Source organism: Lonchura striata, chromosome 15 (assembly GCF_050655825.1).
Source record: "Lonchura striata isolate lonStrDom1 chromosome 15, ASM5065582v1, whole genome shotgun sequence".
Taxonomy (NCBI): domain Eukaryota; kingdom Metazoa; phylum Chordata; class Aves; order Passeriformes; family Estrildidae; genus Lonchura; species Lonchura striata.
Genome location: NC_140717.1, coordinates 10,987,778 through 11,002,537, shown reverse-complemented (window position 1 = coordinate 11,002,537; position 14,760 = coordinate 10,987,778). Strand labels below are relative to the sequence as shown.

The window sequence follows — 14,760 nt, the reverse complement described above, 5'->3', positions numbered from 1 at the left end:
TACAACCAAGGTAAGGAAATTCAGAACCTTTGCAATGAAATAAGCCTTGGAGGGGATATTTCAGGTATCTTTTTTTAAGTTTTACCCACGATAAAAGAGAGAAGGAGATTGGGGGGAGAAACACACACCACTTTCTTCATTTTTCTTTCCATGCATTCAAAGCTAAACATGGGCTTCACTGGATCAAGGCATCACTGCTTTGCAAAACTGAGATGCTAGTTTGGGCTTAGACTCGTTCTTTTTCCAGCCCCATCTCCCCCACAGAAATCCTCTGGAGGCAGCTCCTTACAGCAGCAGGATGTTCCCATGAAGATATCTCCTCCCTTTCTAATGAGGAATGGTACTGTCAGGCTTTGCAGACTGCTCTCAGGTGCTGGAATCTTTCTCTCTCTGGGGATGAATTGCTGCAGCTGTAGGCTCTGTCCATTAAACCCCTGAGTTGTTAATTGAATGGGGGTGGGAAATACATTTCAGATGCAACTACATAATCATCACTCACAAACAAATGCCACTGAGTCTTTGCAACTCCCTCTCTCCCTTCCAGGGTTTATTTCTTCTCATTATATATATTCAAATATAGACTTCACAAGCTTTCACAATTTTTTTGGGGAAAAAAAATGTTTTCAGGAGTGAAAAACAATACCAGAACAATGACAGAAGGAACAATATCCAGCTTTTATAATTTTATACTGGACTACAGTGTCACACTGACATATCACAAAGACTTTTCAAAAATGTGCTTGAATTAAGCTCAAGGCCCTCACTTGGCATTAGAACTGGGTTTTTCCTGTACCTGAAATACTCCAGTACATCCACCACTTTTAGTGCAGAGCAGCAGTTTTATTTCGGAAGCTAGAGATGGCCACATGAGCAGAAGCAGCTGTGTTAGCACCTCTTACCCACTGCTCACTGCCCAAGGGGCAGCACATGAGAAGGTGAGTGCCCCCAGCACTTCACAGCTTCAGAGCACAAGATATTAACCTGCTTTATATATAACAACCTTTTCCCTCAATCATGCACTCTCTAGTAAAACAGAGCCACTTCTAGAAGGAGAAAGCAGCAATTAGAAGTATACTATTTTTTATCAGCACCTCAAAGGTGTTGTGAAACTTAATTGATCTGTGGAATATTCTTTGACACAATGGAGGATGTTATAAGGATTAATTATAATCAACAGCAGCACTCAAAGGATAATGTGGGAAACACAGCAAAATGGGTTTTGCAGTTAAAAGCTTAAAATGCAGCCTAGAATTGCATTGATTTTGTACTGGAGAAAGATACAGCATGGTCAGTTTGGGGGAATGATCTGACAGCACTGCTGTAGCAAGGGAGACATGGGAGAAACATTTCTCTGGGTAATACCCTGGGAAAGGGAAAGCACAGAGAGGTTTCTGGGGGTGAACTCTCCCTCCCTCCAGCAGCAGCAGGAAGAGAGGCCCTGCATGGGATGGGCACAGGGAACAGAGGGCACGCTGCCCAGGGAAGAAAGGCATTGCTGCAGGACTGAGTCAGGGCTGGTTTGTGGCAGTGAGATCCCCAGGAGCACAGCTCTGCTGCTAAAATTCCAGCAGGTGCTGACACCCATTTCTCCAGCTAGGTGCATCCCTCTCCTTCCCCATACTGAAGGGAGATGCCTGAGGACTTCACCAAGAACCAGTGAAAGAGAAAAGGATGGCGACTAAACTGCACATGGCACAGTCAGTCTTCCTCTGCCTTATGCAACTTTCTCTCCTGCCTTAAGATCAGCATATATTTTTATATATTTATTTATATATATGTATTTATTTATACATATGTGTACAATGCAATCAGGTCACATTTGAAACATTTTCCTGAGCAGCCAACTGCAATTTCCAGGAAAACTGACAAACACTCACAATGATCACATGAATTCAAACACAAATAGAACCATAAATAAATATATAAGCATGAATGTATATATACAAGTATAATGAGAGAGACAAAGAGTTTCAAATGACACATCACACATCATATCTGAGCGTTCCACCTCTCCCAGCAGGATGTTGCTTTGATTCAGGTTCTTAAACATCACCTCAGCCCTCGTCTGACATGTAGGTGGGGAAACCTGCATGGTACCTGCAGAAGCATTTCTATTTTTCTTACAGCTCAAGAAAGGGTCACACCAGGCCCTGAGAACAGAACTCAAGGACAGATTTGCTGCTCAGGAGATCTAGGGGAAAAAAGACAAGATGGCAAGCTAATGCTCATCTAGAAAGGCAGTGCAAATATGGATGCAGAATAACTCTCTGATGCCCTGTGGAAGTAAATTTTTTTGAATGGGCAGGACACCCATCAGAACCTGGACAAATAAAAGCAAAACAGCTTTGTTGCAGGCTCCTGTGAACCAGAAACTGAAAAGATGGCTATGGACAGTCAATAAACAGTCACCAGTTTTATTATTACATGGCAGCATGGTTTATAATGGAAGATTTTACCTCCTGAGCTCAGGTACACAGGTGGATTTCTTCCCAGAGTAGTGAGAGCTCAGATTGGCTTCAATTGTTACTGCAGAGCAGCACAGGGCCTGACTTGCACGTGAGATGGGCACACACAGTCTCAGATAGAAGCAGCAGCACAAAACACTTCACTGGGGGCACATCAAACTCGAATTTATGTCCATGAGCGAGGAACAGGAGCTCTCTGGAGCAGCTGATGCAGTGCATGTACATACACATCCCCACTGGTACCAAGCTATGGCATATTAAAGCAGTAAGTGAGAACATATGCAACAATGAAATGCACCAGTGCTGCTGGAGGAAGATAAAATGGAAAGCTGTGCAGCTTGGCTGGGTGAGGCTGACTAATGACTCTAATATTAGTGGCTGCTGATCAAGAAATCAAATGCAGAGCAGTCCATCATAATCACAGCAGGTGAGGGAAGACAAGTCAGAGCCAGAGTTCAGAATACCAGAAACCTTCCTTGCTGTTCCAAAACCCAGGGAAAAAAAAATGCAGCATGCATTAAAAACCCAGCTTGTTTCAATGCATAGTCAAATTCATTAGAAGCCTCTGAAATAGATCCTTTGTTACTCAGTGTGTTGCCAGATGATAAGGACATTTTTGGGCAGCATGCTCACAGGAACACGAATGGAAAATGACATGATGGACACAGCGTGTCAAAATAACAATTCTCATTTAAATCTTCACGTTACAGACATCTTCCATCTCAAATGTCAAACATGTAAAATGGATTGCCTGCAGAAGCCAACTCAGGGAACATCAATTGTTCTGGAGTTCAGAGTATTAACGTGGAGGGGAAAAAAGAACCAACTTTAAAGTGCATCAGAAATCTTTACAACATCTGATACCTTGTTCTTGCTATTTCTTCACCTTTGTTAGCACTTCAAGGCCACGTTCCCTTTTGTCACTTAGCTCACAACAGCTGATGTGACATTTTATGGTGCATACTTGACATGACTGCCCATGAATGACCCACTGGTGTGAGGGACAGTTCCTGCTCTTTCCCAGCAAGGCTGAGTAGAATCACACCACTGTCATTGTTCAAGAAATTGTTCAAAGGCAAAAATTCTTAGGAAAGAAGCACATCTGTTGTGTAGTCCCAGAAAAAAACAGGAATTGGACTGTGTTTTCCAAATGCCTCACCCAATTCTGCAATGGATGATATTTATTCATACAGTGCAAACATGAAAAATGCCAGGGCTCTGATCCTCACTGATACCAGGGTACACATGTTCTTTAATGCTGAAAATCTCTAATCCCTTTGGAGATCTGGCAGAAAGGATTTGGCTACACCAACCACAAAACCAGTCACAGGGTTATTTGTTACCAGTCTTTTCTTTCACAAAATACACAGAGGAACAGACCAAACCCACTACTTGCTGAAAACTCTGTCAAAGAAAGCTTTAAGAGGGACAGTGGTAGCAAGGACTAAATGGACTTCCAGTTTTCATGCTGATGAGCAGCTTTGCAATCTTATGATGCACTGGACAGACACATGGATTCAAACACCAGCAAAGTGCACAGTTTCTGTCTTGCAAAGTGGACTGAAACAGGAATCATGGTTCCAGTGTGTGATTTGGAAAGCTGGTTACAAAACCAAAACCTGCACCAAACCAAGTCACATCTGATATTTTGAAAAAGCTTGCTCACTAGCCTGACTTTGCCTTCCTGTTGAAAACATACTTTAAATATTCCACAGCTAGTAAGTTCCCACCATGACCACTTTCAAATCTGTCTTAAGGACAGACTTCCTAATTGTTTTCATCAATAACACCCACACAGTCACTCTTTCCACTACCATAATTACACTGGCATGTCACTTAAAAGCCACAAAATCACATTAAATTTCCACAGGCAAGAACAGCACAACACCCAAATGCTTTAGCAAATCCATCCAGGTGCTACAGCTTCTGAGGCCCCTCAGCACACCGTGCAGTGTGGCCATAAAGGGGATGCTCTGCTCTCCTCCATCCCTGCCCTTCAGAGAATTTGTGCCCAGGGAGACGTGGAAGTATTGCTGCTGAGTAAGACATGACACAGATTCACTAGAAGGTTGGTTTGCACAGCAGCAGTTTTAATATGAAAAGTTCTCTTTTTCTATAGATAGTTTTTACACATTCTACTTGATTGGTTAATTAACAAAAACATCTTTCTCACAAACAGTTTTTGAGAAGAACAGAAAAACAGAGTAGGAAACACCACTTGCAGGCTGTTTACACTAACAGGTTATTATTGTTTCTCTATAACTCTCTAAAAAGTTTCACAAGTCCACTGTGAGAAAACGAATCTCATTTTCTCACTCTCTGACCAGGCTGTCACATCCCCATGGAAGTGTTCATGGTTCCATGTGGATGTGTCTGCATTTTTGGACATGGGATTGTTAATTTGCAGAAGAGATGCTTAGGCAGTGACAGTGTGTTAGTGCTCCTGATATTTGCCAGCAAGGGTTGGGTGTTCTTCTCCTTGTGCTGCTTGTCTCATCTGTCTCTGGGCAGTTTATGCACTGTTGAATTCGGGTTCAGAGTAAAATTACTGCTCTTGGGAGCCAGCTACTCATGTGCATCAGATTTTAACACTGCTCAGTGCTTGACTTTGCATTTGTTCACTTCTGTGTCAGCCCGTCAGTGCCAGCGTGGCACCAGCAAGAGCCTGAATGGAAATCTGAGGGAAGTTCTTGGGAAATCAGGCCCTTTATTGCTGAGGTTTAACCTCTTAGTTCACTCTTATCTGTTATGTGATCATTGTCTCCAGAACAGAAGATACTAAAATACTGGAGCAATCCATGAGAAAATTACTACAGTGATTTCACATATAAATTGTGAGTCATGAAGTGCACAAAACCTTTCAGGAGTGAAAGCTTTGGATGATTAATTTTCTTTATCAATAAACTTTCTCAGGGCTGAGTGAAAAAGGTATAAAACATCTGCACTTTTAAAACAATGTGAGGCAAGCAGGGCATGTTATCCAGGAAAACTGATTTCCTAAGTAATTACTTCCCTGCTTATTGAGGTTTCAAGCCCAGCAAAAGGTCAGTGATGATGGACTGTGCTGTCCTGCAGTAAATAAGGTTAATATTACTGTATAGTGCTGTTTTGCAGTCACGAGGCATGAGAATGAACCTGAGTACAATTTGCAACACTTGGTCAAATACAGATTAAAATATTACTCTTCACGAGGGAAGGATCCTGTGAGGTGCTCACATCCCTCTGACCACTTAGAAATGTGATCAGTATGTCAGTGTCTTTTCACTTCCAAAAGATTACTGGCTTTTTTTTTTTTTTTAATGTGGGTGTGTTGGAAATGCTTGGATAAACTTTGCAGGGTCTGTCAACTCAAGATTTGCACTGGAAGGGAAGTACATCAGCTTCTCTGCCACAGCCCACACTGAGACCATGCAGTAGAGTTTTAGCTTACTTTAAAAAGAAGCCAATATACATGAAAATGAAGATGCTTTTAAGCTGGTAATTTGTGTCCTTCTTAAGAAGTCTTAAAAATAAGAGCATTCTAAAGTGCATACTTAGGCTTCACATTTTTTAGTATTTATTTCTAGAGTTGGTAACAGCAGTACCCTTATCCCAGCACAATATGTCCCAGAGGAGCTGTTAGACAAGCATCTGCACTGGAGATGAAAGGCTAGGAGATGTGAATTTTCAAATGAAGGGGAGAGAAAGCCCTTTTCACACCAGTTCCAGTTTTCCCTCTGTAACAATTCACACAAATACCTTCACAATTCCTGTAATGGCCTTTCCTCAGAAAATTCCATTTCTGTAATGTACAATGTTCTCTTGTAGGGAAAAGTAAATGGATACACTGACTACATGGTCTGCTGTGGGTTAATTTTAAAATTCAGCCAATAGGAAAACTCTGAATATGTGCAAAGTTCTCAAAAAAAAAAAAAACCAAAAACCAAAAAACCAACAAAATCCCCACAACCAACCAACAAAGCCCAAAACAACAAACAAAAACAAACTAACACAAAGAAAAAGCCCACAAAGAAAAGCAAAAAAGACCAGCTCTCAAACACAGCTCCCAGTGGTGCTCCAGGGAAGCTCTGGTTTGGCCTGATGACCAAGACTGCTGCTCACAGAACAGGAGTGAAACCAGCCTCTTTGCAATCACACACACAATTCCTTTGTTTCTCATGCACACAATGGGCCAGAGTCCACTGGAAAATAAAAGGTTAGATGAAAAGGATCCTGCTATCCTACTAATGACCAGAACACACAATTCCTTTGTTTCTCATGTACACAATGGGTCAGAATCCACTGGAAAATAAAAGGTTAGATGAAAAGGATCCTGCTATCCTACTAATGGCCAGAACACACAATTCCTTTGTTTCTCATGTACACAATGGGTCAGAATCCACTGGAAAATAAAAGGTTAGATGAAAAGGATCCTGCTATCCTACTAATGGCCAGATCACAAACTTGAAGCACACGCCAAGAGCCAGAGTACTCATATACATTGTGGGGCAGCTCCGAGAGGCAGCACACGCATCCACAGCTTTTGTGGAGCCATCAGTTTTCTCCAGGCTCATTTTGTAATTCCTGCACAAAGCCTGTAGCCTCGCTCACCTAAATTCCCCCTCGGCAGACGGCCGAGACGGAAACGCCACTCGGCCCAAAGGGACAGCACGGGGGAGATTTACCTGATGGGAGCTGACTCATCCCCTTTATCCAGCCAGTCCTGTGGTGGGATGATGTACATGCACCAGAGCCCCCAGTTGTAGCCGTGGGCGGCGTTGGCGTACTGCTGCACTTCAAAGGTGTTGTACTTGATGTTGTCGATGGCGGGCAGGATGATCCGCTTGCGATCCTCCTTGATGCGGGTGAGCGCGGGTTCTGCCCTGGGAGCAATGAGAGCAGCACAAGGTTTTACAGCCATCCTGTCAGCCCAGGCCCTGCTTTGCAGGCTGGTAAAATGAGATTCTCTAATCCAGTGCAGTGAGATGGAAAAGCCAGAGCAGGGTAGAGAGGGACGGGGTAGAGAGCGCAGCCACACGCCGCAGGACTGGTGTGGGGCACTGCACACCTGCATGGGAATTAACACCTCTCTCAAGCTGGGCCAGAGCCTAACAACACAAAATTTGACCAAATACTTATTCTGAGGCCTGGAGACTGTTAATTCACTTCACAATGGACAAATGTTGAGAGACACAATCACCAATAGCAGCTAAATGTTCTCCTACTGGCTACATGACCAGGATTCCTGGCAGCAATTAAATACTGGCTGGCATGGCCTGAAGAACTAAACATACACTGCAAGAATCTGAAGGTTACTCAAAGATTTTAATCCTGTTTCCCAAGACTGACCTCATCACATCTAGTTTGAATGACAAATGTGGCTGCATTATGCCTTCTAAAACCTCTTTGGTGATGAGAAGATTTCAGGTGCCAGATGGTGCAAAAGCAGCGAACTGCAGGAAATGTTCAACCATTTCAAAAGGCTTTAAAACATCAATGTGCTTTCCACAGAAGCTACATCCCAAAAGGAAAGTAAAAAGCTTCAGTGCAAGCACTCATTTCTGACCAAGATAGACTGAGTTTGCTATGAATTTACAGAGAAACTGATCCAAAGAGGTAGCAGACTTACATAAGGGTGGAAATCATTCCTCAAAGCAGTATTAGAAAGAGCCACTGGCTCACTCCTTTGTGTGTTTCCCCTTGAAATGTGCTTTGAAATTTTTGCAGAGCTCTCACATGGATCTTTAAGGGAATGGTGGTTTGCTGCGACTCACAGAGGTAGGAGGATTTGAACACTGATCTTTTCTCACTTTTCTCTTGCTGTCGGTCAGAAGAAAATTGCTCCTTAGAGGTTTCAAGTTTGTTACCTCATATTTTGTTTGTTAGCATAAAAATGTTCTTTTAGGCCAGCAGAAGATACTGTACATGGTTCAGACTCTCAATTCATGTGGGTTTTAGGCCACACTTGTGCACCCTCATAGAGCCAGTATGACCTACCAGATCTGGATAAGCCACTTCCCTTATCAGTATGAGATTATATATTATATCAAGTGTCCTAAAAACCAGTGAGTGGGTAGCAGAAAAACTCTTGCAAATCTGACAAAAGCAGGGAAAAATGCAGAAAAGTTGAATCTGCTTTGTTCTTTCCATCATGTTATCTCTGCTCAGCAGCAGAAGAAAATACAGAAGGATGGATGCCATCACTAGTCTGGTGACTCCATGCCCAGACACAGGCATAAAGCTCTCCTTCTCCCTCTAAACTCTGAAACAAAGGATTTCCAAACACCAGACAACAGGCACAGGTGTCACTAATTGTTTGCTTGACTCCCATGGCTTGAACAAATTTATTATGCTTGGGTCTGATTTCCAGACCTGCCCTGCAAAGCAGGAAAGCTGCTTGCATGCCTACTGAAGCAAAAATCTGCAAATGGGTTTCCTTTGCAAGAATCAAACTCTGTCATTCATCACTGTCTGATTCTGGAAACAGGTCTTTGACAAACAAGGAAAGACTGGAGTTTTCCAGAATACTTTTATCTCTCTTGGTGGGAGTTCTTTGATCACCAAATCCTCAAGTCCTCAATTAATGTCATGTTTATATTGATACAAAGCAAGACTGTTTAACCATCATACCCAAAACTATCCTGAAGGTTTCATGTCCCTTCTACAGTTCCTCCTGGGGTGCTCATTTTTCAAGTATTTTACTTTGTAGGGTAGATTGAGATTGTGTAATGGAAAAGCTGAAAGAAGATAGGGATTTTTTTTCTCCCTTAATGTCAGATACCTGCAATGGACCCCCCACAGGCACAGTAATTGCCTCAAACTTTCATTCTCAGCAGAGAGAGGCAGAGGCTGGCACTTTTATAGTCAGATGCTTCTCATAATAATGTAGACACTGAAACTGGGTGAGATTAATAATGTTCCAGAGGAGCCTATTTTGAATATAAAGGGAATTTAGCCTGCTACTTTGCAAGACATCTTAAAATTGAACTGCTGAAGTGTATCCCAAATAATGGTTAGAGAAATAATGTGAAGAAAATATTCAACAGTCACACTGGGTTTTAGCCCTTAATCATATTTGTGATTGTGTTAATCCAATACTTGAGTCTTAGAAATGCTAACCTGGGTCCTCATTTTCTTCTTTACATCAAGAACAATCTATTCCCTAGAGCTGTTCTCACACAAACCATTACCAAACTACTCCTGTCACTCTACACCTGAGGAATTTCTGTGTTTTCATATTTGTGTGGCTCACATTTATTAACTCCTGACATGATGTTTTGCATCTTAATGGCACAAGGGGGATCTTTGGAGTGTAATACAACAGTTGGGGTCAAAATGCAGGATGAAATTCCATTACTCTGTCAACCTATTAATGTGAAATCACAGATTCTGAACTTTCATGAAATCTGAGGCATCTGTCCTCATGGTGGATGTTCTCTTTAAGTCTCCTGCACTCAAGAAATGTACATAGTTAAGATATTACTGCTTCAACAAGAGTTGATTTCTCTACCCTCAGGTCACAAATGAAGTCAAGTGCCGTGCCAAGGTTATGGAGTCAATTGGTATGAAAGCAACTGCTGGAACTTCATCTTCTAAACCTCCCATCTCACCCATGGAGGTGATTTCCTAGCTCTCTTGGTACCCAGATGTGTGGCAATCACATGTGTTAGGAACAGGAAATATTCAGTATCTGGACAGACTGCGCAGCTACCTAATTTCAAAATATTTTCACACCCACAAGTAAGAAAGTAGGCTCTGAGTCACAGATGGAAAGAGAAAATCCAGGACAGAGCTGTTCTCTTAGCAAAAACGGAGAATGGAGAGCCTTTTAATTAAACATTGCATACCTGAGAGATTTCACAGCCTGTCCTGCCCTATAAAAGACAGCAGAGAGAGCAATGGGGTATTCAGAGGCTCATCTCATCTCTGTGAGATGTGCAGGAACACTCCAATCCCAGATCCTGCCAGAGCCCTCTCACTGCTGACACTGCTGGTGGGCTGTTTGTCTGCCTGCCAAGATCCCCAGGTAATGGCCAATAAAGGAGGACTGTGGGTTTGAACAGGACTGGAAATGCACTGTGTTTGCATTGCTTATCTTGAGTAATCCATGGAATATGAGAGGCTTTCATTGCTATTCATGGCTAGAAAAGTCCAGCCTCAGAGTTGCTCTGTAAAGCTGAGTTGAGCTGCACATTCAGCAAATCCTTTGTCAACCTTCCTGGTCACTCTGGCTTTATGTAATTGCTTCAGATTTTAAAAAGAATTATGATTAAATCGTTCCAAGTAATTTCTAAATTTTTTTTACTAATTCCAAACTGCTACTTTATTGTGTAAATTTACCACTCCTCTTTATAGACACCAGCATTCTTTCCATGTGTTTTTTTTTTCCACTTTGCCTTGTTTTTTCTGCTGTCCATCTGCAGAAGTCAGGTGCTTCTGGCAGCTCACAGGAATGAAAGGATAAGAGGGGAAAAGGTTGCTGAAGTTCAAGGATGTCCAACACACTGAGCTGACGAGCTGCAATACATGCTTGGAGGATTGCCTTGCCACTTGGCCACTGCTGGCAGTGAGCAGGATTCACCCCTGCCTGATGAGGTGCATAAACCAGATGTGGATTTTGGAATCCATCTCCATTTTTCTTAGGTGCAAAAATATTAGGTTCCTAGTTTGCATCTGATTCAAGGTACTTTATGGGCAAAGAGCAGCATGCATTGTTAATGAGTTATTTACTGGAGCAAGAGGGAAAGTTCTCCCAGGCATATTCACAGACATGATGGATTTCAGTAAACTAAATATAATCAAAAGATTCTGCTTTAAAGGCAGTGCTTCACATCATCCAAGTAGGTTTTTTGCCACTTAATAAAAATCAAGCAGACAATTTAGACTGGAATTTGAGTGACATATGAAGATCCTCTCCCTTCCATCCTCTCTAAAACAATGTATTTGTCAGTGTCCTCCTCTCTCTCTGAATAGATTGTTGGTGAACGGATAAAACCAGAAGAGAAAGGACAATAAATTTAGTTCTCTTGTAGACTCCACTAAGCTAAAGGGTATTTTCACTTCAATTTTATTCAGTTTGATTTGTCCAAGTCTGTTGAGCACATCACTAAACAGAACATGCATTTGATGCTTTTGCCTACCAGTGGAAAGATCTCTTCATTAACAGCGGATTTTCCAAGGTGTTGAGCACCCATGATGACTTTATTGGGAGTTCCAGTAATGTTGGTTCTGTAGGATTCAAAGAATAAATGCTCCCAAGATAAACACTAGAGGTAAGAAAAGAGTTGGAAGGCAGAATGTAAGCCAGAGTACAGAAAAAGCCTGTAAGAAGATTGAGAGCAAAGGCAGGGGCCATACTGTGATCACACAGGCCTCTCTAATCCTATTGTAAGTCTATCTCTGAACATATATGCATTCTGTATTTAACACTGGCTTGATTTAGAGCAGCTCAAACCCCACAGGAAACCACAGCAAACAAAAACTCTGTGTTGTCTTACATCCTTATCAGATTGCTGGAGAATTCATGCCAAAGGGAAAGCCTGATTTGTCACAATGCTAAAAAGAACAGCTTCTTCCAGATAAAAAACAGATAAAAAGAAGTTAGTAATGAGCTCCTCAGCGCACATGATTGTATAATTCACCTTTTTAAATATGTAAAATCACCTGCTGACTTCAAGCAGACTTTGAAAAAGGCACAACATCAGAATAAATGCACACGATCCAAGGGAATCCACATGCATGCCGCAGGCCAGATCCTCTGCTGCCCAACTCTGCCACTTCAATGGCCTTCACAGCTTCAGGGATGCTTTGCTGACATGCAGCATCTGAGAAGCAGACCTTACCTTCCAGTTCTTACTTAGAATGGCTGTACAAGGCATTTGTCAATAAATTCCTCCCTGCAGCCCAAATGTCACCTTTTCTAAATTTGTTCAAAAGTAAATCCTTTCCTAAACGACTGCAGGAATTGCACTGGGAAATGTCTCTCCGATTCTGCCCTATCCCAGGTGGGTACCCACATACCCTGATCCCTGGGCTCTTTTGAGATAAACATGCCTGTTTTGTTTTTTTTTTTTGTTCTCCACCATCACTACGCTACTCTTCACTCCAATAAAAAAATGAAGAACTAACATTAAAAGAAAAATCCAACCTTCTTTGTCCTCCTTTCACAAATCAGAATTTCCTCTTCTTGCAAGCAGTTAGGGAAGAGTTCTTATAAGACATAAATGAAAGACAACATGGTCTCATCTGCTAGATTTTATGGCTCAGTGGGTTTAACACTGTATTTTACTCTGGCTCTACCACTGTCAGGTACCATGAAGTATAAACTTAACAGAGAAATGTAAGGAAAAAGAAAGCTGTATAAACTGAAAGCTTATTTTGCATGATTTTACACGCTACCTCACATTTCACTGACAATATACATTTATCAGATGCAGACAAGCAGATCTACTGACATACATAATTCTTCACTGAGGCCATCTGCAGAATATTTAATGTGGAATGCCTTTCCTGTAAATAAGTGTTCAGAGAAGTAAAAAAGAAAGAAATTTCATTCTCTCTTCCTCGGTCTCTAAGAGAACTTCCCCATCTGTCCTGCCTGACGTCTCTATCAGCATTCCCATGTTTGCCCAGGGAAGTTTCAGACCCACAGTCCCCAGCTGGAACAGAGGGAACTCAGCACCAACGCCTGCTGGAGAGTTAAAGATCAGCTCTTTGGCTCAAAAACTTCAATGGCTCTTTTCTGCACCACTGAAAAGCAATGAGGGTGCTTCAGTGAACATTCCAGGTTGTTGAGGTAGATGAATATTGAACCTGCTTTTCTGGTACATCCTCTGCGTGTAGGCTGGCACCGTCCCATGGATCCCAAAGGCTCACAAGTCAGTAGAAGATTAGGAGGAAATCAACTTCCATTCTCCTTTACACACCTTTTTGAGGATCCATTGCTTATGGCCACCACAATAAACTGCATTGCACCTTACAGTATAAGGTGGCATCTGCAAAGTATCATCCACAGGCCTAGGGATCTTGATCTTTAGCTCTTAGTTTAGTAAAACACCAGTTTTGTATATTTTTAAAACAACATCAACTTCAGGGATAATCCAAAATGATGGGATGTGTGTGACACAATCTGATATTTAACACTCAACTTATATTTCATGTTCTCTTTCTCGTGTCAAGCTCTGTCTGGCTGGTATGTTGAAATCTTTTGATTAAATCCTCTTACTTCACTGCTTCCTTATTGAAACTCACCCTTTGTCTGGCAAAATTTTAATTACTGCAGGACTGCATAACTCCATTCAGTGCCCTGATAATACCTCTGTGATAGGAGCAAAAGCAATTCCTAAGATAGACTGCAACTATAATACTCTATCATTATGTCTTCTTTTACGGCTCCTAGCACCCTCTTTATGGCTGCTAATATATTGTGGTTTCTGCCTTTCAGGTACTGATTTCTGCTCTCCTTCACTCAATGTGTCCTTTTTCTCACCCAGAGAATTAACACCCTATCTCTGCAATCTCTTTCCTGCTCCCAGACATAATGTAGGGAAGGTCTCTTCTCCTTGTCATATTATTCTTTCCCATCTCTCAAAGACAGGAGTTTATACAATGCTCTGCATGTTCTGCAACACAATCAGCATCCAGGATGTGCTGGTCTGCTCTCAGGAGGTGCCTTCAGGCATGCTGGGTGGACCTAACCCAAAAGTCAGAGCAGGAATGCTCTAATCTTCAGAGGACTGAAGGAAAACTGAACTAAACAAGCTTAACTACACCCTCAGAGAGGAAAGCACAGCAGCTTTTCCTCCCTCTTGGTTCTGCTGGGTTGCTGACTCCCATTGACATCAAGTAACCATTAAAATCAGACCAGCTTCTAGTCCAACAGGACAGGTAGAATTTTAGATATGAAATGTACACATACATTACCCTGTAATTGTGATTTAAAATTCCATTTGAGAATTAATAGCAATGGCCTCCCTTTCAGGCAATCGTCTCCACTCCCACTCTCAGCTGTATTGGCTCACACTTTCAAAAGCCTTAAGGGGAACAGGTCAGTCGAAAATCACTGCTCTGAGATAACATATTTCTACACCTGAGAAGCCAAAAAGCAGCAATTAAGCACAGCAAAATAAATAATTCAATAGCTAATTTGACCTGCCAGGTTGCAGAGTATTTTTTTATATCCTACCAGATTGTAATTTAGTTTAGAAGAAGTGTCCCTGGAGAGCAATGCTGTGAGAGCCCATAAAATGCTATAGTATGATATCAGGCAAAAAGCCACCTGTAAATGGGCCACTATTGTTTAAAGAAGTTGGTTTTT

General features: G+C 41.9%; 1 protein-coding gene across 6 annotated transcripts in view; it reads right to left on the bottom strand.

The window, feature by feature from the left end:
- The window catches only part of GALNT9 (polypeptide N-acetylgalactosaminyltransferase 9), a 129,946-nt gene that overhangs the window by 63,689 nt on the left and 51,497 nt on the right, over positions 1-14,760 (bottom strand). For all 6 annotated transcript variants that reach the window (XM_085593130.1, XM_021544476.4, XM_021544475.4 and 3 more), the window contains one exon: positions 7,130-7,327. In XM_085593130.1, the coding sequence (XP_085449256.1) occupies positions 7,130-7,327 (198 nt within the window). The remainder of the gene's footprint in view (positions 1-7,129; positions 7,328-14,760) is intronic.